This window comes from Anomaloglossus baeobatrachus, chromosome 2 (assembly GCF_048569485.1).
Source record: "Anomaloglossus baeobatrachus isolate aAnoBae1 chromosome 2, aAnoBae1.hap1, whole genome shotgun sequence".
In the NCBI taxonomy this organism is placed as follows: domain Eukaryota; kingdom Metazoa; phylum Chordata; class Amphibia; order Anura; family Aromobatidae; genus Anomaloglossus; species Anomaloglossus baeobatrachus.
This window is the reverse complement of record NC_134354.1, coordinates 541,127,801-541,147,659: the sequence shown is the minus strand read 5'-3', so window position 1 is coordinate 541,147,659 and position 19,859 is coordinate 541,127,801. Positions and strand designations below refer to the sequence as shown.

Sequence of the window (19,859 nt, the reverse complement as noted above, 5' to 3'; positions counted from 1 at the left end):
TGCTCCTCCCGGGTCCTTCACTGCAGCCAGCGCTTCTCAGCAGGTAACGATCCATCGCTGCTGACCTCCGCTTTCCTGCTGTGTGACTTTCGTCTTGTTCCCGGAGGCGGGGGGGCTTCTTTCAGACTGTTTTTCCAGGGGGTGGCGGGAGCTTCTCCCTCAAGCCTCCACCTCAGCCAGGACCGGATCCGGAAGTAACCATGATTTTTAATCACAGCTTTCATGAGTCTTGGCAAGCTTTCCACCGGTCTTTCACACTGCTTTTGGGTGACCTTATGAACATTTAAGCAGTTCTTTGTTTGATGGCTTGTGACTATCCATCTTCCTCTTGATTACATTCCAGAGGTTTTCAATGGGGTTCAGGTATGGAGATTAGGCTGGTCATGACAGTATTTTGATGTGGTGGTCCTTCATGTGGCTTGATTCATACGTCCTTCGCAAAGTTTAATCTGCCCAATTCCAGCCTTGCTGAATCATCTCCAGATCATCAACGATCCTCCACTAAATTTCACAGTGGGTGCAAGACTCTATGGCTTGTAGCCTCTCCAGGTCTCCATCTAACCATCAGATGACCAGGTGTTGGGCAAAGCTGAAAATTAGACTCATCAGAGAAGATTACCTTACTCCAGTCCTCTATGGTCCAATCGTTATGGTCTTTGGCAAGCTTCAGCCTGGCTCTCCTTTGCTTCTCATTGATGAAAGGCTTTTTTCTAGCTTTACATGACTTGAGCCCTGGCTCTAGGAGCCTGTTACAAACTGTTCTTGCCATGCACTTCCCCCCAGCTGAAATTTGCCATTCCTTTTGTAGGTGACTCTCATGGCCAGCCCAATCTCCAGACCTGAACCCCATTGAAAACCTCTGGAATATAATCAAGAGGAATATGGATAGTCACAAGCTATTAAACAAAGAAAAACTGTTTCAATTGTTGCATCAGGAGCGGCATAAGGTCACCCAAAAGCAGTGTGAAAGACTGGTGGAAAACATGAAAAGACGCAGGAAAGCTGTGATTAAAAATCATGGTTGTTACATAAAATATTGATTTCTGAACTCTTCCTGAGTTAAAACATTATTATCATTGTTTCTAAATGATTATGAACTTTTGTTTGCATTTTTTTGTTATTTTGACCATTTCTCATTTTTAGAAAATAAATACAGAATTTATTGCATGGAAATTCGGAGACATGTTGTCAGTAATTTATACAGTCATATGAAAAAGTTTGGGCACCCCAATTAATGTTAACCTTTTTTCTTTATAACAATTTGGGTTTTTGCAACAGCTATTTCAGTTTCATATATCTAATAACTGATGGACTGAGTAATATTTCTGGATTGAAATGAGGTTTATTGTACTAACAGAAAATGTGCAATCCGCATTTAAACAAAATTTGACCGGTGAAAAAGTATGGGCACCTCAATATAAAAGTGCCATTAATATTTTGTAGATCCTCCTTTTGCAAAAATAACAGCCTCTAGTCGCTTCCTGTAGCTTTTAATGAGTTCTTGAATCCTGGATGAAGGTATATTTGACCATTCCAGTTTACAAAACAATTCCAGTTCAGTTAGGTTTGATGGTCGCCGAGCATGGACAGCACGCTTCAATCATCCCACAGATTTTCAATGATATTCAGGTCTGGGGACTGGGATGGCCATTCCAGAACATTGTAATTGTTCCTCTGCATGAATACCTGAGTAGATTTGGATCATTGTCTTGCTGAAATATCCATCCCCTGCGTAACTTCAACTTCGTCACGGATTCTTGCACATTATTGTCAAGTATCAGCTGATACTGAGTTGAATCCATGCGACCCTCAACTTTAACAAGATTCCCGGTGCCGGCATTGGCCACACAGCCCCAAAGCATGATGGAACCTCCACCAAATTTTACTGTGGGTAGCAAGTGCTTTTCTTGGAATGCCGTGTTTTTTTGCCTTTATGCATAACGCCTTTTTGTATGACCAAACAACTCAATCTTTGTTTCATCAGTCCACAGGACCTTCTTCCAAAATGTAACTGGCTTGTCCAAATGTGCTTTTGCATACCTCAAGCGACTCTGTTTGTGGCGTGCTTGCAGAAACGGCTTCTTTTGCATCACTCTCCCATACAGCTTCTCCTGGTGCAACGTGCGCTGTATTGTTGACTGATGCACATTGACACCATCTGCAGCAAGATGATGCTGCAGGTCTTATAGGTGGTCTGTGGATTGTCCTTGACTGTTCTCACCATTCTTCTTCACTGCCTTTCTGATATTTTTCTTGGCCTGTCACTTCTGGGCTTAACAAGAACTATGTTTTTCCATTTCCTTATTATGTTCCTCACAGTGGAAACTGACAGTTTAAATCTCTCAGACAACTTTTTGTATCCTTCCCCTGAACAACTATGTTGAATAATCTTTTTTTCAGATCATTTGAGAGTTGTTTTGAGGAGCCCATGATGCCACTCTTCATAGGAGATTCAAATAGGAGAACAACTTGCAAGTGGCCACCTTAAATACCTTTTCTCATGATTGGATACACCTGCCTATGAAGTTCAAAGCTCAGTGAGGTTACAAAACCAATTTAGTGCTTTAGTAAGTCAGTAAAAAGTAGTTAGGAGTGTTCAAATCAAGAAATTGATAAGGGTGCCAATACTTTTGCACCTGTCAAATTTTCTTTAAATGCGGATTGCACATTTTCTGTTTTCTGTACAATAAACCTCATTTCAATCCAGAAATATTACTCAGTCCATCAGTTAATAGATATATGAAACTAAAATAGCTGTTGCAAAAACCCAAATTGTTATAAAGAAAAAAGGTTAACATTAATAGGGGTGCCCAAACTTTTCCATATGACTGTAGAATAAAAGAACAATTTACTCAAAAATATACCTAGAAAGAGAAAAATCAGAAAAACTGAAAATTTTGCAGTGATTTCTTAATTTTTGCCAGAGCTGTATGTGGCATTGTGTGGGAAGGCTCAAAAGATACCTGCAGCGCCTTTTTGAGTTGACCCAGTCCTGAAGGCCATTACTCTGATCAGAACAAAATCTAAGGCAGGCAATAGAAAAAAACTTATTTTATTGGACTGTGAAAAATGTACATCAAGAGCAAAAATAAAGAAAACTAAGATATGAAAAGCTGGCTTTCATCATCTTCAATGTGACGGTTGTTAACTGATTGTTGACAGGGGAGGAAAGGGATTCTGCCTGCTGACCACAAGCTTTTGATGCTGATGAGAGATGTAGCCTTTAATGTGCCCCTAAAAGAGTAAGAAAACAGGTCAGATACTGCAAGACCAAACGGTAAAATGTAAAAAAAAAATGACGGTAATTACATTTTTACTAATGTAAAACAGAAGTCTTCTTTTCGCAGTAGTGCATAATAATAAAAAAATATATATAAGTATTGATAAAAAAATAATACAGCTATAATAATCCATACCCTTCCAAATATATTACTTGTTATATTCCAGCTATACACCACTATATATATATATATATATATATATATATATATATATATATATATACATATATATATACATATACAGTATATATAATGCATTTTATATTATGCTCTATTATCGGCACTAAATGAGGGCACTATGATGACAGCGGATTGTGCATATTAATAAGAATACCACCCTCGCTTCTAGATTTTATAGCTGATTAGCTATGTCATCAACTAATGAAACAAGTTCGAAACGTTGCAATAGATCATTCCAGTAAAGGCCGCTTTACATGCAGCGACATTGCTAACGAGATATCGCTGGGGTCACAGAATTCGTGACGCACATCCGGCCTCGTTAGTGACGTTGTTGCGTGAGACACCTATGAGCGTCCGCTAACGATCAAAAATACTTACCTAATCGTTGACACGTCGTCCATTTCCCAAATATCGTTGCTCATTTTGAACGCAGGTTGTTCGTCGTTCCTGAGGCAGCACACATCGCTATGTGTGACACCCCGGGAACGACAAACAACAGCGTTCCTGCGTCCTCCGGCAACGAGGTGGGAGTGACTTGAATGCAGCTGCTCTCCGCCCATCCACTTCTATTGGTGGCCCGCTGAGTGACGTTGCTGTGATGCTGAACGAACCGCGCCCTTAAAAAAAGAGGTGTTCGGCGGCCACAGCGACGTCGTTAGGAAAGCAAGTATGTGTGACGCGTACCGGCGATATTGTTCGCCACGGGCAGCGATTTGCCCGTGACGCACAAGCGACGGGGGTGGGTGCTTTCGCTAGCGACATCACTAGCGATGTCGCTGTGTGTAAAGCAGCCTTAAGTCCTCCAAAGGAAAAGCAACTTCTCGGTCTAATCCAGTCTATGATGTACATTTGAAACAAGATTTTTTTCTTGCCCTAAGATCCAATCCATCAGCCCACTATTCTCATGTAACTTGTATATAACAGAAGAACAGTGTCAAATAAATACTTCACAAACACTACATATTAGTCTTGGAAGCTAATTACATGGTGCATGATAAAATATGGTAAATAAAGAATAAATGCATTGCACACACACCATTGGACCTTGTAACCTATTCTGGCATATTAAGGAGAGCATTCATTCATTTACCGTGTAGATCAGATTGACTATGAGACAATTCACTTCATCGATATCCACATCCTTCATCTGCATGAATTTTAGGGCAACTAGAAAAGCATCCAGAGAAAGCTGATGTGTCCGCAGTAACAAATATCTGCATTTGGTCAACAAAAAAAAGAAAATTAAATTAAACATTGATATAATGCCCAACACAAAATAATTCTGCATCTCAATACGTCTAAAATCTTTCGGACCAATGTTACCTCAACCCCTCAAGCCCAAAATGTAGATTTAAAGAATGGTATGTCTGTCCAAATGACTCTGAGGAATGGGATTTCATGGTGAAAAAAAAAAGTATAAATTTAAAGGGTGTGCTCTTTTTTTGCTCCCTCTCCCCACTGGGATGTTAGATCACACATCAGTTTGTGGCCACACCACCTGTTTTCTGACTGCAGGGAAGCAACTATCGCTGGCTGTTACTAACAGCAGGGGGCACCATGAAGCATACTCCCTGGTGTGTGATTTACCATCCCAGAAGGGAGGGGGAGCAGTAAAGAGCAGCTGCAGCATCACACTGAATTACAGGGATTGTGAGGATAATAGAACTGCACTGGGCATCTCACCTTTATAGTTTATGAAAGCAGGGCGAGTAGAATAACTTATTATCTCCCATGTGTATATGTTTAAAGTTTGATAGGTTCTATGTTCTTGAAAAGATCTCAAGTTGGTCTTGCCACATTCTAGGATACTTAACCCCTTCACCCCTGGCCACTAAAACACCCTAATGACCGGGCCATTTTTTGCAATTCTGACCAGTGTCACTTTGACAGGTTATAACTCTGGAACGCTTCAAGGGATCCTGGCGATTCTGAGATTGTTTTTTCGTGACATATTGTACTTCATCTCAGTGGTAAATTTAGGCCGATATTTTTTGCGTTTATTTGTGAAAATTTAGGAAATTTTGCAAAAATTTTGAAAATTTCGCAATTTTCAAATTTTGAAAATGTATGCCTATTAATAGTTACTAAATAACATTTCCCACTTGTCTACTTTACATCAGCGCAATTTTCGAAACAAATTTTTTTTCCGTTAGAAAGTTAGAAGGGGTCAAAGTTCATCAGCAATTTCTCATTTTTCCAACAAAATTTACAAACGAATTTTTTTTAGGGACCACATCACATTTGAGGTGACTTTGAGAGGCCGAGGTGACAGAAAATACCCAAAAGTGACCCCATTCTAAAATCTGCACCCCTCACTCTGCTCAAAACCACATCCAAGAAGTTTATTAACCCTTTAGGAGCTTCACAGCAACCAAAGCAATGTGGAAGGAAAAAATGAAAATTTTACTTTTTAACACAAAAATGTTACTTTAGCCATAAAATTTAAAATTTTCACAAGGGAGGAAAGAGAAAGTGCACCCTACAATTTATTGTGTATTTTCTCCTGAGTACGCTAATACCCCATATGTGGTAAAAATCAATTGTTTGGGCGCACGGCAGAGTTCGAAAGGGAAGGAGCGCCATTTCAATTTTTGAACACAAAATTAGCTGCACTCATTAGCAGACGCCATGTCAGGTTTGAAGACCCCCTGAGGTGCCTAAACAATTGAGCTTCCCCACAAGTGACCCCATTTTGGAAACTAGAGTTTTCAAATAATTTTTCTAGATGTTTGGTGAGCACTTTGAACCTCTGGGGGCTTCACAGAAGTTTATAACGTTGAGCCGTGAAAAGAAAAAAAATTTTTTTTACCACAAAACTGTTGCTTCAACTAGGTAGCTTTTTTTTCACAAGGGTATCAGGAAAAAATGCACCATAAAATGTATTGTGCATTTTCTCCCGAGTACGCAGATACCTCATATGTGGTGGAAATCAAATGTTTGGGCACACGGGAGGACTCAGAAGGCAAAGAGCGCTATTTGAATTTTTGAGTGCAAAATTAGCTGCACTCATTAGCGGACGCAATGTCGGGTTTGAAGACCCCCTGAGGTGCCTAAACAATTGAGCTACCCCACAAGTGACCACATTTTGGAAACTAGAGCCCTCAAATAATTTTTCTAGATGTTTGGTGTGCACTTTGAACACCTGTGGGCTTCACATAGGTTTATAACGTTGAGCCGTGAAAAGAAAAAAATAAAATTGTTATCACTAAACTGTTGCTTCAACTAGGTAGTTTTTTTTTCACAAGGGTATCAGTAAAAAATGCACCATGAAATTTATAGTGCATTTTTTCCTGAGTACGACAATACCTCATATGTGGTGGAAAGTAATTGTTTGGGCGCATGGCGGGCTCAGAAGAGAAAGAGCACCATTTGACAGCAAAATTGGTTGGAATCATTAGCTGACGTAATGTTGCATTTGGAGACCCCCTGAGGTGCCTAAACAATGGAGCTCCCCCACAAGTGACCCCATTTTGGAAACTAGACCCCTCAAGGAATTTATCTAGATGTTTAGCGAGCCCCAAGGGGCTCCACACAAGTTGATAATGTTGAGCCATGAATACAATTTTTTTTTTTCCAGCACAAAACTGTTACTTGAACTACGTAGCTTTTTTTTTCACAAGGGTATCAGGAAAAAATGTACCATAAAACGTATTGTGCAATTTCTTCTGAGTACGACGATACCTCATATGTGGTGGAAAGTAATTGTTTGGGCGCATGGCAGGGCTCAGAAGAGAAAGCGTACCATTTGACAGCAAAATTGGTTGGAATCATTAGCGGACGCCATGTCACGTTTGGAGACCCCCTATGGTGCCTAAACAGTGGAGCTCCCTCACAAGTGACCCCATCCCCTCAAGGAAATTATCTAGATGTTTGGTGAGCCCCTTGCACCCCCAGGGGCTCCACAGAAGTTGATAACGTTGAACCGTGAAAAATTTTTTTTTACCACAAAAATTTTTGCATCAATCAGGTAGCTTTTTTTTTTTTTTTTTACAACGGTATCAGGAAAAACTGCACCATAAAACGTCTTGCGCAACTTTTCCTGAGTACGCAGATACCTCATATGTGGTGGAAAGTAATTGTTTGGGCGTATGGTGGGGCTCAGAAGAGAAGGAACGCCATTTGACTTTTCAAACGCACAGACTCGGTGCACTGATCGACTGCTGCAGGACGCACATTCAGATGAGATACAAAAAGCGTCGGTGATACGGAAAAAAAGAAAAAGTCACGCCAAAAATTGAGCAGGGATGCAGATCCGCTATCTGCATTTCTGATCAGCGCTCGGCGAGACGCACGGATGGATGCGATACAAAAAGCGTCGGGGATACGGAAAAAAGTCACGCCAAAAATTGAGCAGGGATGCAGATACGTTATCTGCAAGTGCATCCCTGATCAGCAATTGGCGGGACGCACGGACAGATGCGATACAAAATGCGTTGGGGATACGGAAAAAAAAAAGTCACGCCAAAAATAGACCACGGATGCAGATCCGTTATCTGCATCCGTGATCAGCGCTCGGCGGGACGCACGGACAGATGAGGTGTAAAAAAAGAGAATTTTGTTACTTACCGTAAATTCTTTTTCTTATAGTTCCGTATTGGGAGACCCAGACCATGGGTGTTTAGCTTCTGCCTCCAGAGGACACACAAAGTACTACACTTAAAAGTGTAGCTCCTCCCTTTGAGCTTATACACCCCCTGGTAGCCAGTCCTAGCCAGTTTAGTGCAAAAGCTGAAGGAGAATAGCCACCCACAAGTAGAACCGAGTAAGAACCGGAACAACCGGAGACTCTGTCCACGACAACAGCCGGTGATAACACACGGAACAAGAAAATTGCCAACAGGCAACAGGGAGGGAGCTGGGTCTCCCAATACGGAACTATAAGAAAAAGAATTTACGGTAAGTAACAAAATTCTCTTTTTCTTTATCGTTCCTTTGGGAGACCCAGACCATGGGACGTCTCAAAGCAATGGGGTGGGAAATAAACAGAAAACTAAGAAGTAGGCAGAACCTAATTTCACAAATGGGCGACAGCCGCCTGAAGGATGCGTCTGCCCAAGCTCGCATCTGCCGAAGCATGAGCATGCACTTGGTAGTGCTTCGAAAAGGTGTGCAGGCTAGTCCAAGTGGCAGCCTGACAGACTTGTTGAGCCGTAGCCTGGTGCCTGAAAGCCCAAGAGGCACCGACAGCTCTGGTCGAGTGTGCCTTGATCCCCGGCGGGGGAGGCACCTGAGTACACTGGTAGGCGTCCGAAATGGTCAACCTAATCCAACGGGCTAAGGTCGGCTTAGAAGCAGAGAGGCCCTTGCGCCGGCCTGTGGTTAGCACAAAAAGAGAAGTGCACCGCCTAAGAGCAGCGGTGCGAGAGACATAGATCCGGAGAGCACGCACCAGATCCAGAGTATGCAACGCTTTTTCAAAGCGATGAACAGGGGCCGGACAGAAGGAAGGCAAGGTAATGTCCTGGTTAAGGTGGAAGGGAGAGACCACCTTAGGAAGAAAGTCCGGGGTCGGACGGAGAACTACCTTGTCTTGTCTTGGTGAAAAACCAAAAAAGGTGACTCTGAGGAGAGCGCAGCCAAATCAGAGACTCTCCTGAGAGAAGTTATGGCAACTAGAAAGGCCACCTTTTGAGAAAGACGATACAAAGAAACCTCCCTAAGAGGCTCAAAGGGGGGTTTCTGCAATACCGTGAGGACCAAGTTAAGGTCCCAGGGATCCAAGGGCCGCCGATAAGGCGGAATGATGTGAGACGCACCTTGCATGAAGGTGCGGATCTGAGCCAGCCTGGCGAGACGCCGCTGGAACAGCACTGATAGAGCTGAGACTTGTCCCTTGAGAGAGTTGAGGGACAGTCCTAGCTGCAGACCGGACTGTAAAAAAGACAGAAGGGTCGGCAACGAGAATGGCCAAGGAGAATGGCCGGAAGAGCGACACCAGGACAGGAAAATTTTCCAAGTCCTGTGATAGATCTTGACGGAGGAAGACTTACGGGCCCGAGTCATAGTGGAGATGACTTCAGGAGGAATACCAGAAGCTGTCAAAATCCAGGACTCAAGAGCCACGCTGTCAATTTGAGTGCCGCAGAATTCGGGCGGAAAAACGGACCTTGCGAGAGCAGGTCTGGATGGTCCGGAAGATGCCACGACATCTCCACGGACAGTTGGAGCAGGTCCGGATACCAAGCTCGCCTGGGCCAGTCCAGTGAAATGAGGATGACTCGACGGCCCTCCATTCTGATCTTGCGCAGGACTCTGAGCAAGAGAGCTAGAGGGGGAAACACGTAGGACAGACGAAACTGGGACCAGTCTTGAACCAGAGCGTCCGCGGCGAAGGCCTGAGGATCGTGGGAGCGAGCCACGTAAACCGGAACCTTGTTGTTGTGACGGGATGCCATTAGGTCCATGTCCGGAGTGCCCCACTTGCGGCAGATTGACTGAAACACTGCCGGGTGCAGGGACCACTCGCCACCGTCCACGGATTGACGACTGAGATAATCTGCCTCCCAGTTTTCTATGCCAGGGATGTGGACTGCGGATATGGTGGACTTGGAGTCCTCCGCCCATTGAAGAATGCGTTGGACCTCCAACATTGCCAGGCGGCTGCGTGTCCCGCCTTGGTGATTGATGTAGGCAAACGCTGTCGCGTTGTCTGACTGGACTCGAATGTGCCTGCCCGCCAACAGGTGGTGAAAGGCTAGGAGAGCTAGAAGCACAGCTCTGGTTTCCAGCACATTGATTGAAAGGGCTGACTCGGACGGAGTCCAAGTGCCCTGAGCTCTGTGGTGGAGATGTACCGCTCCCCAGCCGGATAGGCTGGCATCCATGGTGAGAATCACCCAGGACGGAGCCAGGAAGGAGCGCCCTTGGGACAGGGAGAGGGGACGAAGCCACCACTGAAGAGAGCTCCTGGTCCGTGGCGACAGAGCCACTAACCTTTGTAAGGAGGAAGGCCGCTTGTCCCAACAGCGGAGGATGTCCAGCTGCAGGGGACGCAGATGGAACTGGGCAAAGGGAACCGCCTCCATGGAAGCCACTATTTGACCCAGCACCTGCATCAGGCGCCTGAGGGTATAACGGCGGGGCCTCAGGATAGAGCGCACCGCTAGCCGGAGAGACTGCTGTTTGATTAAGGGCAACTTCACAAGTGCCGGCAAAGTCTCGAACTGCATCCCTTGGTACGTGAGACTCTGGGTCGGAGTCAGAGTGGATTTGGGAAGATTGACAATCCACCCGAATTGGGCTAGGGTGGCGAGAGTGAGCGAAACACTCCGCTGACAGTCTGCGCTGGATGGACCCTTGACCAGAAGGTCGTCCAGATAAGGAAGCACTGCTAACCCCTGGAGGTGCAGGACCGCAATCACTGCCGCCATGACCTTGGTTAATACCCGAGGGGCCGTGGCTAACCCGAAGGAGAGAGCCACGAATTGGAAATGATACTCTCCTATCGCAAAACGTAACCAACGCTGATGTGACACTGCGATTGCCACATGTAGATAGGCATCTCTGATGTCGATGGACGCCAGGAACTCCCCTTGGGTCATAGAGGCAATGACTGATCGCAGAGACTCCATGCGAAAATGCAGCACCCTGACATGCTTGTTGAGAAGCTTGAGATCCAGCATGGGCCGGAAGGAACCGTCCTTTTTTGGAACTAGGAAGAGATTTGAATAAAAACCTCTGAACCGTTCCTGAGCGGGAACTGGGACAATCACTCCGTTTGCCTGCAAGGACGCCACGGCCTGCGAGAAGGCGGCGGCCTTGGAGCAGGGGGGAGTTGAGAGAAAAAATCTGTTTGGCGGGCTGGAAGAGAATTCTATCCTGTAGCCGTGAGATATGATGTCTCTCACCCACTGATCGGAGACTTGCTTTAACCAAGCGTCGCCAAAGTGGGAGAGCCTGCCACCGACTAAGGACGTGGCTGGAGCGGACCGAGAGTCATGAGGAAGCTGCCTTAGTGGCAGAACCTCCTGCGGTCTTCTGCGGACGCGCTTTTGGGCGCCAGTTGGGTTTCTGATCCTTGGCTGAGTTAGCGGACGAGGCGGAAGGCTTAGAGGATGACCAGTTGGAGGAACGAAAGGAGCGAAACCTCGATTGATTCCTACCCTGAGCGGGTTTCCTGGTCTTGGTTTGTGCCATGGAAGTACTCTTCCCGCCAGTAGCCTCTTTAATGATTTCATCCAGCTGTTCACCAAACAGCCGTGAACCAGCAAAAGGGAGCCCAGCAAGAAGCTTCTTGGAAGAAGCATCTGCCTTTCACTCTCGAAGCCACAAAATCCTGCGGATAACAAGAGAATTAGCTGAAGCCACCGCAGTGCGGTGAGCAGCCTCTAGCATGGCAGACATGGCATAAGATGAAAAGGCTGAAGCCTGAGCAGTTAAGGTAACCATCTCAGGCATAGATTCCTTGGTGAGGGAATGCATCTCCTCTAGAGAAGCAGAGATGGCTTTGAGAGTCCACACTGCTGCAAAAGTCGGGGAAAACGCGGCCCCCGCAGCTTCATACACAGATTTGGCCAGAAGGTCAATCTGACGGTCAGTGGCATCCTTAAGGGAGGTGCCGTCAGCCACCGACACAACGGTCCGGGCTGATAGCCTAGACACCGGAGGGTCTACCTTTGGGGAGTGAGACCACTCCTTGACCACCTCAGGTGGAAATGGAAACCGGTCATCAGAACCACGCTTTGGAAAGCGTTTGTCAGGGCAGGCCCTGGGTTTGGTCACAGCGATCTGAAAACTGGAGTGGTTAAAGAACACACTCTTCACTCTCTTAGGTGAGGAAAACTGATGTTTTTCTGCCAAAGAGAGTTGCTCCTCTGACACTGGCGGATTGAGATCCAGCACAGAATTAATAGAAGCAATCAAATCACTAAGGTCAGAGTCACCCTCAGAGAAATCGATGGGATACATAGCCTCCGAGCCCCCAGTGAGGGCATCCTCCTCACCTTGAGAGTCAGCTCTTGAAACAGAGCCGTGGGATGGGGAGGGGGGAGGAAACCCTGCGCCTTCTCTTAGAAGGACGGGGTCTGGGATCAGATGATGAATCCTCCGTGAGCTCTGATGGACGGAGGTCAGAGGATAGGAGTCCTCTGTCAAGAGTATTAGAGGCACCCTGTGAGGGGGGCTGATGCATATTCATCAAAGTCCTGGACAAAAGTCCCATGGACTCAGCAAATGACTGGGATATGGACCTAGAAAAAGGACTTTACCCAGGCCGGGGGTTCAGACACAGGTGCAGCAGCAGCAGCCTGAGAGACCACTGGGGGTGAGACTCCAGGCTGTGGCACCGTCAAGTTAGAGCAACCCTCACAGTGTGGATAAATGCTCGGCTCAGGCAGCAGGAGCTTACATGCAGTGCATACAGCATAAAGCTTTGGAGCCTTGCTCCTTGTGTGAAACATGCTGCTGGAGTGGGGGCTTAGAATGAACCCCAGGGAGAATATACAGAGGTCCACAACCGGAGACCGGCTGTGGCTTACCAGACCGCTGAGCACGGTGTTGTGTGCCCTCCAGATCCCGAAGCCCAGTCCCCCAGTGCGCAGCACCTCAGCAGAGATGCAGAATGCAGGATGTCCCAGAGCAGAGTGAATTCTGCCTGAGAAATGGCCGCCGGAGCGAAGAGAGGGGGCGGAACTAGGGGCGTTCCTATAAAAGAGCGGGAACTGGAGGGCTACAGAGACCTGCAGGGAAGGAGGGACGCCCCAGCAGTGGGGAGTGTCCCTCCCCTGTGTAGAACGGCCGCCGGGAGGAGCCGAACCTGTCCCTCTGCATGAATGACATGCGAGGGCAGGAAAACGAAACTAGGCCTCCAGCGAAGCCGGGGCCTAAATTTATGCGGCGAGGCCGACAAGCAGGCACCATCGGCGCGGTTCTCGGGCAAAAGCTGGAGAACCCGCCGGAAAAGTTAAAAACAATCACATACAGCATACTCTCCCCTTACAATAAAGAAACGGGACCCCCAACATAAACGTCTCAGGTACTTAGCTGCTGAGACGCAGGGCCATGTCTCTGGGTGGGGATGAGTGCTCCGGTCCAACAGAATCCTCAAGGGGCTGTGGATGGAGACCGGACTCCTGCCAGGCATGGAGACCGTGCTGGCTCCCACTTCAAGCCAGAGCCCAGAAGGGATGGTGAAGGAGCGCGGCATGTAAGGCTTCAGCCCTGTAAATCAACTTTAACAACACCGCCGACACAGTGGGGTGAGAAGGGACATGCCGGGAGTCCAGACATGGACCAGCTTTTCTTCAAACTCTTTCCAAAAGTCAAACAATCAGATGAGAATGCATGTGTGGATGTATGCCTCCTGACACAAAGCGATAAACTGGCTAGGACTGGCTACCAGGGGGTGTATAAGCTCAGAGGGAGGAGCTACACTTTTAAGTGTAGTAATTTGTGTGTCCTCCGGAGGCAGAAGCTAAACACCCATGGTCTGGGTCTCCCAAAGGAACGATAAAGAAATGGACAGGATACAGGGGAAAAAAAAAAAAAGTTATACTCACAGTACCCAGAGGAGTAGCAGGAGGAACAGAAGGCAAGCGAGATAGACAGCTGTACAGAAGCCGCAGGCAGGACGTTGGACAGATCAGCAGAAGACCCAGGAAGAAGGACCCAGAGATGGAGGCAGATGTGATCGGGCCAGTGAAGAAATCGGACGACCCGGTGAAGGCAGGTAAGAGGACGTCAAGGGGAGAGGGGAGGGGGAGAGCAGAGGGGGGCAGCAGAGGGGGGCACGGGAGAGCAGAGGGGGGGGCGGGAGAGCAGAGGGGGATACCGGAGAAGCAAGGAAAGAAGGAAGGAAGGAAGGAAGCAGAATAGAGATGACAGAGGAGGCAGGCAGATCGCAGGGGGAGCAGATCGGGGCGTGGGGGGGCAGATCTGGGGGAGCACGGGCAGGGGCCATAACGGGAGCGCGCAGGGGCCATAACGGGAGTGGAAGCGGTGACATCAGAGGCGGCGTCTGCGGCGGCGTGGTACCACAAGTACCAGCCACTCCACGCTGCAGACATGTTGGGGGAGGCTCCCCAGACCAGCATAGGCCTTGGGAGGGTGGCCACCTGCAGATAACACCGCCCCATTGCACACTGATTGGAGCGATTGCGCGTCATAGCACGATCGCTCCAATCAGTGCTGCAGGGGCTGGGGGCGGCATGTTTGAGATCCACCTATGATCTGCTGTAGCTGCTACAATAGATCATAGCAGGATCTCATAGTATCGCACTAATTCGGGCATTATTTTTGCCGAAATCAGTGCGAATGTTGTGGTTGGCGGTTCAGATTTGAACAGCCAATCACAACGATCGTCGATGGGGGGTTGCAATGCCACCCCCCCTGGGGTCAAGCAAAGGTCCCCTGCTGTAAGAAACAGCAGGGGACATCATTTGAAAGCCGTTGCTATGGCCACGGCAATCAAATGAAGTTTAGGCAGTAAAATTACGTCCCTGGTCGTTAAGTCACGTTAAAATAGGACGTAATTTTACTGCCCGCGGTCGTGAAGGGGTTAATTCATGATGAAAATAGTAAACTATGAGAACATACACTACAGTTAGGTTGAGAAAAATCTACTTAATTGATGATGAATTATCAAGGGAATATCCCATGCAGCCCATTAAAGAACTTTAAAGATAATTATCCAATTACTTTTGGTTCCTTGAAAAAGAGGCAGCTACATATTACGCCATCAAATTAAATCTGAGACTTTTCACATTAAGCCCTTATTGATTATATGCCTGTATCTTGATTATGTTGTGGTAAACAACTAAAATGTCAAAACTTGTGTCACTGTCCAAATATTTCTGGAGCTAACTGTATATCCTCTATGAGAGCACACATTAATCAACAGCATATATAGTATGTTAATGGAAACACTTGTGCCCACACCCTAGGTCATGATCACACCGAGATCAATGGTTTACGAGTGCTGGCACTACAATTTTTTATAACACATTGACCCTTTTGGAGTCTATTTTTGCAATCAGAACATGCAAGCAACTGCCAGAGAAAGCAATAATTTGTGTCCTTTTCCTAACAGCATTCTCATCATTCTCTATGTTCTGCTCTCTATACAAAACCAAAAGTGTCATGTAAACTGAATCCTATTTTCTCGGCTGGCCACTACAGTCTTAAAAAAGTATAAGAACAGCTAAGGGGGATAAGCATGTTATGGCTTTTATGAGATTTTCCAGTGTTCATCTTCAGGTAAATCTGCAATTGTTACTCATGGATTTTAAGCAATTGCAAAGAGAGAAATTCACCAGGCATTCCGCACAAAGAACAGAGAAGCTGCTGATTTTACAATCTGTGCCACTGTGCAACTTAGGCTGGGGCCACATGGGGACTAATGCGATCCTCGCATGACACTCGGCTCACGCTGGCAGCACAGCGGGAGCCGAGTGTCATGCGAGTGTCACTGCGACTGAGGTCCAATCATGCGATTGTAAATGCATACAGTTGCACTCTGAAAAAGCCAAAAATGTAAAAGGGAAAATATGGCACTGCATTACTGCAAAAGAGAGATATTTAGTTTATGTATTGGCCAATGCATGTAAGCCTGGAAACCAACGGCAAGGTATATCTCTATAATCAGGGTTTCCGGGCTTACATGCATTGGCCAATACATAAACTAAATATCTCTCTTTTGCAGTAATGCAGTGCCATATTTTCCCTTGTACATTTTTGGCTTTTTCAGAGTGCAACTGTATGCATTTATAGTTACTATGTTTTTTCAGCTAGCACCTGTTCACATTTGTTGGATGTGCGGGTCAGTTTTTTGATATTTCCAATCATGCAATTGGACCTCAGCTGCGGGGGATGGGCCGGCACTGAGGTGGGGTGGGCCGGTGCTGAGGAGGGGCGGGCAGGCGCTGCGGAGGGGAGGGATTCATCTCCCTCTCTCCTCCTTAGCCGGCTATTGCCATTCTCGCCCTGCACTCGCGATACACCGGTGTACTGCAAGTGCAGTGCGATCTTTCTCTGGCCCCATAGACTTGAATGGGTGTGAGAGAAAGAGTTTCGCATTACAATCGCAGCATGCTGCGATTGTTTTCTCGGTCCGATTGGGGCCAAGAAAATAATCGCTCATGGGTGCTGGGACATAGGTTAATATTGGTGAGAGTGGAATGCAATGTTTTATCGCATTCCACTCAGTCCAATTTTCATGCCATGTGTCTTAGGCCTTATACACAGGAAATGTGAGCAAAGTATAGATAAGATATCTAGAATCTCGTTAATGTAAGTGCTACTGTCGTATGCATTGTGTGCATTCACCCTAAATCTTACCAGACAAGTCCTTACCACTTGGAGGTCATATCTACAACCCAATCAACCCGTGATATTGTAGGTTGAGATTCATAAGATTTTAACACAGGCAAAGGAAACTTACACTTTCTTAAAGAGATTTCTGTGTGTGATGATCTTCAATTTCTCCAGGATAAGGAAAATGCCACAACGGATGAAAAAGGTTTCGTGTTTGGTCAATGCCTCAGTCAGCAGTAATAGATTCCCATCACTAAGAACACAAACAGTGAAGTGTAAAGGAGACTGGTGGCATTAGACTGACACTTCAAAGAAAACATTCTCAGCACAGCTTCCTAAGTAAACGACCCTTACATTCCAAAAAATACTTCCAGATGACCAAAACAGAAAGCTGCATATAGGACATATTGTGTGGACAATTCAGAATGGTTGTATCAGCCGCACGTCAATTATTAAGGCTGTGTTCACATTTTTACCACACGACAGTGACTCTGTCAGGGCTTATGTCCGAATTCCTGATAAACTATAATGACTGTATGGAGTCGGACGAAGTCGCCTTGTGCTCTGTCGAACCACATTTTGCCATGGTAGACAACATTTTTGTATCTGCCTCAAAAAAAGTGAACAATAATGAAAATTAGGTCAGACAGAGCACAAAGTAACTCCATCTGCCTCATTTAAGTCAATGGACCCTGTCAGTGTCACCAGACTTGGTGAGACAAATGGTAAGCAGCTTTTCTTTACTAACTCTAGGATAAGCTTCTGCACAATATTGTTGTGATAAGAGAAGGAGACAGGTGTCACTGCCATCAGCTGTACTCCAAATGAGTACATTCTGATATCAATGCAACTGAAGGAAGGTAAACAGACTGGGGCAAAGCAGGGGTGTCAAAGCCATTTAGTGGATTTGACATCATTCCTCTAAATAAAAAATTGCATGTAAATGGATTCCAAACCCGATTATCCCCAAACTATTTGCCTACCTTTACATATTCATTTGGAGTACAGGTGATGGCAGTGAAAGGGTCATTTCTTGTATCATCCTCTGAGTGTTCTGTTGTTAGAACAATCCCCTGCAGCAGATTAATAAGACAAAGGTGCTGACCATGTCACTGCCATTATGTGTACTCCAAATGCAGGTGGTGGTAGAGAAACACACTAGAGAAAAGAGAGGGGTTGGAAGCCACTTAAATGTACTTTTTTTTTTAAAAGGAATTAAAAGAAATCCCCTAATAAAGTAATTTTCAAAATTGCACAACTTTCCTTTTGAAAAGAGTTGTGCTGCTCTGGCTCCATTCAGTGTTTACTGCCAGCCGCCGCCAAGACTGAAAACACCTGATAGTTGATATTCCCACACTAAGGCGGACTTTACACGCTGCGACATCACTAGCAATTGCTAGCGATGTCAAGCGCGATAGCACCCGTCCCCGTCGCACATGCGATATGTGGTGATTGCTGCCATAGCGAACATTATCACTACGGCAGCTTCACACGCACATACCTGGTCGGCGACGTCGCTGTGACCGCCGAACAATACCTCCTTCAAGGGGGAGGTGCGTTCGGCATCACAGCGACGTCACTAAGCGGCCGGCCAATAGAAGAGGAGGAGCGGAGATGAGCGGGACATAACATCCCGCCCACCTCCTTCCTTCCGCATTGTCGGTGGAGGCAGGTAAGGAGATGTTAATCGTTCCTGCGGTTTCACACACAGCGATGTGTGGTGCTGCAGGAACGACAAATAACATCGTATCGGCAGCAATAACGATATTATGAAAAGGAGCGACGTGTCACCGATCAACGATTTTTTTTTTTTTTTTTTTTGCGATTGGTGATCGTCGCTCCTAGGGTTTACACGCTGCAATGTCGGTAACGGCGCCGGATGTGCATCACTAGTGATGTGACCCCGACGATATATCGTTACCGATGTCATAACGTGTAAAGCCCGCCTAAGGATCAGTCGTCAATCATGTAAACGTGGGTACTCCTTTATTATTCCGTGATCCCTATAGGTCTACAGAAGGTCACAATCTATCATTGACACATTTAAGAAAAAATATCTGTTTCCTACAGCGAAAAGGACACTATACATACCGAACAGCCTTTGTCACCTCTGCAAATTGCATCAGGTCATATTTTTTCAGAAGCTGAATGGTTGGCATGTGACCCTATGGGTTAATGGAAAACCAATTACTTTGTATTAATGCACAGTACACAATACATTTGGTAGATCTCAGATTATGCATAAATACATCCTAACTATGCATATACCAATGAAGCAGAGCCAAACTGTCAATGTAGCAGAGTAAGTTTGTAATTCAATACAGTTCACTGCATGGATGGTTTTCATAAAGGCTACAAGTAAACTTACTATATTTTCTTAAAGCACCACTCCAGCAGGATTTTTTTATTTTTTTTCAGAGCTGGAGTGGCACTTCATCTTTTGTTGTCTTCACATTTTACAAACACCACTCTGTTCAGGACGTCTGCAGCTACATCTTGTGACAGTAACTTCTGACTAGCCAGAAGTCAGAAGTTATGTCACAAGCTCCCAATGCATCTCTATGAGAGCCAGAACAAAGCCATAATGATACTCTCATACAGATGTATTGAGTTGTGACCTCCGGCACTCTCCATGAAACACTAGAGTTGCAGGCAGGTCACAAATTGCTGAAGATGGACAAGAGAGGCACTGATAGAAGATACGGTAGATAGTGAGTACAGTTGTGCTCAAAAGTTTCCATACCCCGGCAGATTTTTTGCTTTCTTGGCCTTTTTCAGAGAATATGAATGATAACACAAAATATTTTTTTTCCACTCATGGTTAGTGGTTGAGTGAAGCCATTTATTGTTAAACTACTGTGTTTTCTCTTTTTAAATCATAATGACAACCAAAAACATCCAAATGACCCTGATCAAAAGTTGACTGGTGATTTTGGCCTGATAACATGCACAGAAGTTGACACAAATGGGTTTGAATGGCTAATAAAGGTAACATTCTCACCTGTGACCTGTTTGCTTGTAATCAGTGTGTGTGCATAAAAGCTGAGTGAGTTTCTGGGATCCAGACAGACTCTTGCATCCCACATCCAGCCACTGATGTTTCTGGATTGTGAGTAATGGGGAAAGCAAAACAACTGTCAACAGATCTAC

General features: G+C 45.8%; 1 protein-coding gene across 1 annotated transcript in view; it reads right to left on the bottom strand.

Moving 5' to 3' along the window:
- Positions 1-3,034: 3,034 nt before the first annotated feature.
- Positions 3,035-19,859, bottom strand: part of PCID2 (PCI domain containing 2) — a 99,292-nt gene continuing 82,467 nt past the window's right edge. The window contains exons 12-15 of the mRNA XM_075336646.1: positions 18,801-18,874; positions 16,837-16,962; positions 4,552-4,675; positions 3,035-3,234 (exon numbers count right to left, since the gene is read on the bottom strand). Of these exons, the coding sequence (XP_075192761.1) occupies positions 3,145-3,234; positions 4,552-4,675; positions 16,837-16,962; positions 18,801-18,874 (414 nt within the window). The 3' untranslated portion in view covers positions 3,035-3,144. The remainder of the gene's footprint in view (positions 3,235-4,551; positions 4,676-16,836; positions 16,963-18,800; positions 18,875-19,859) is intronic.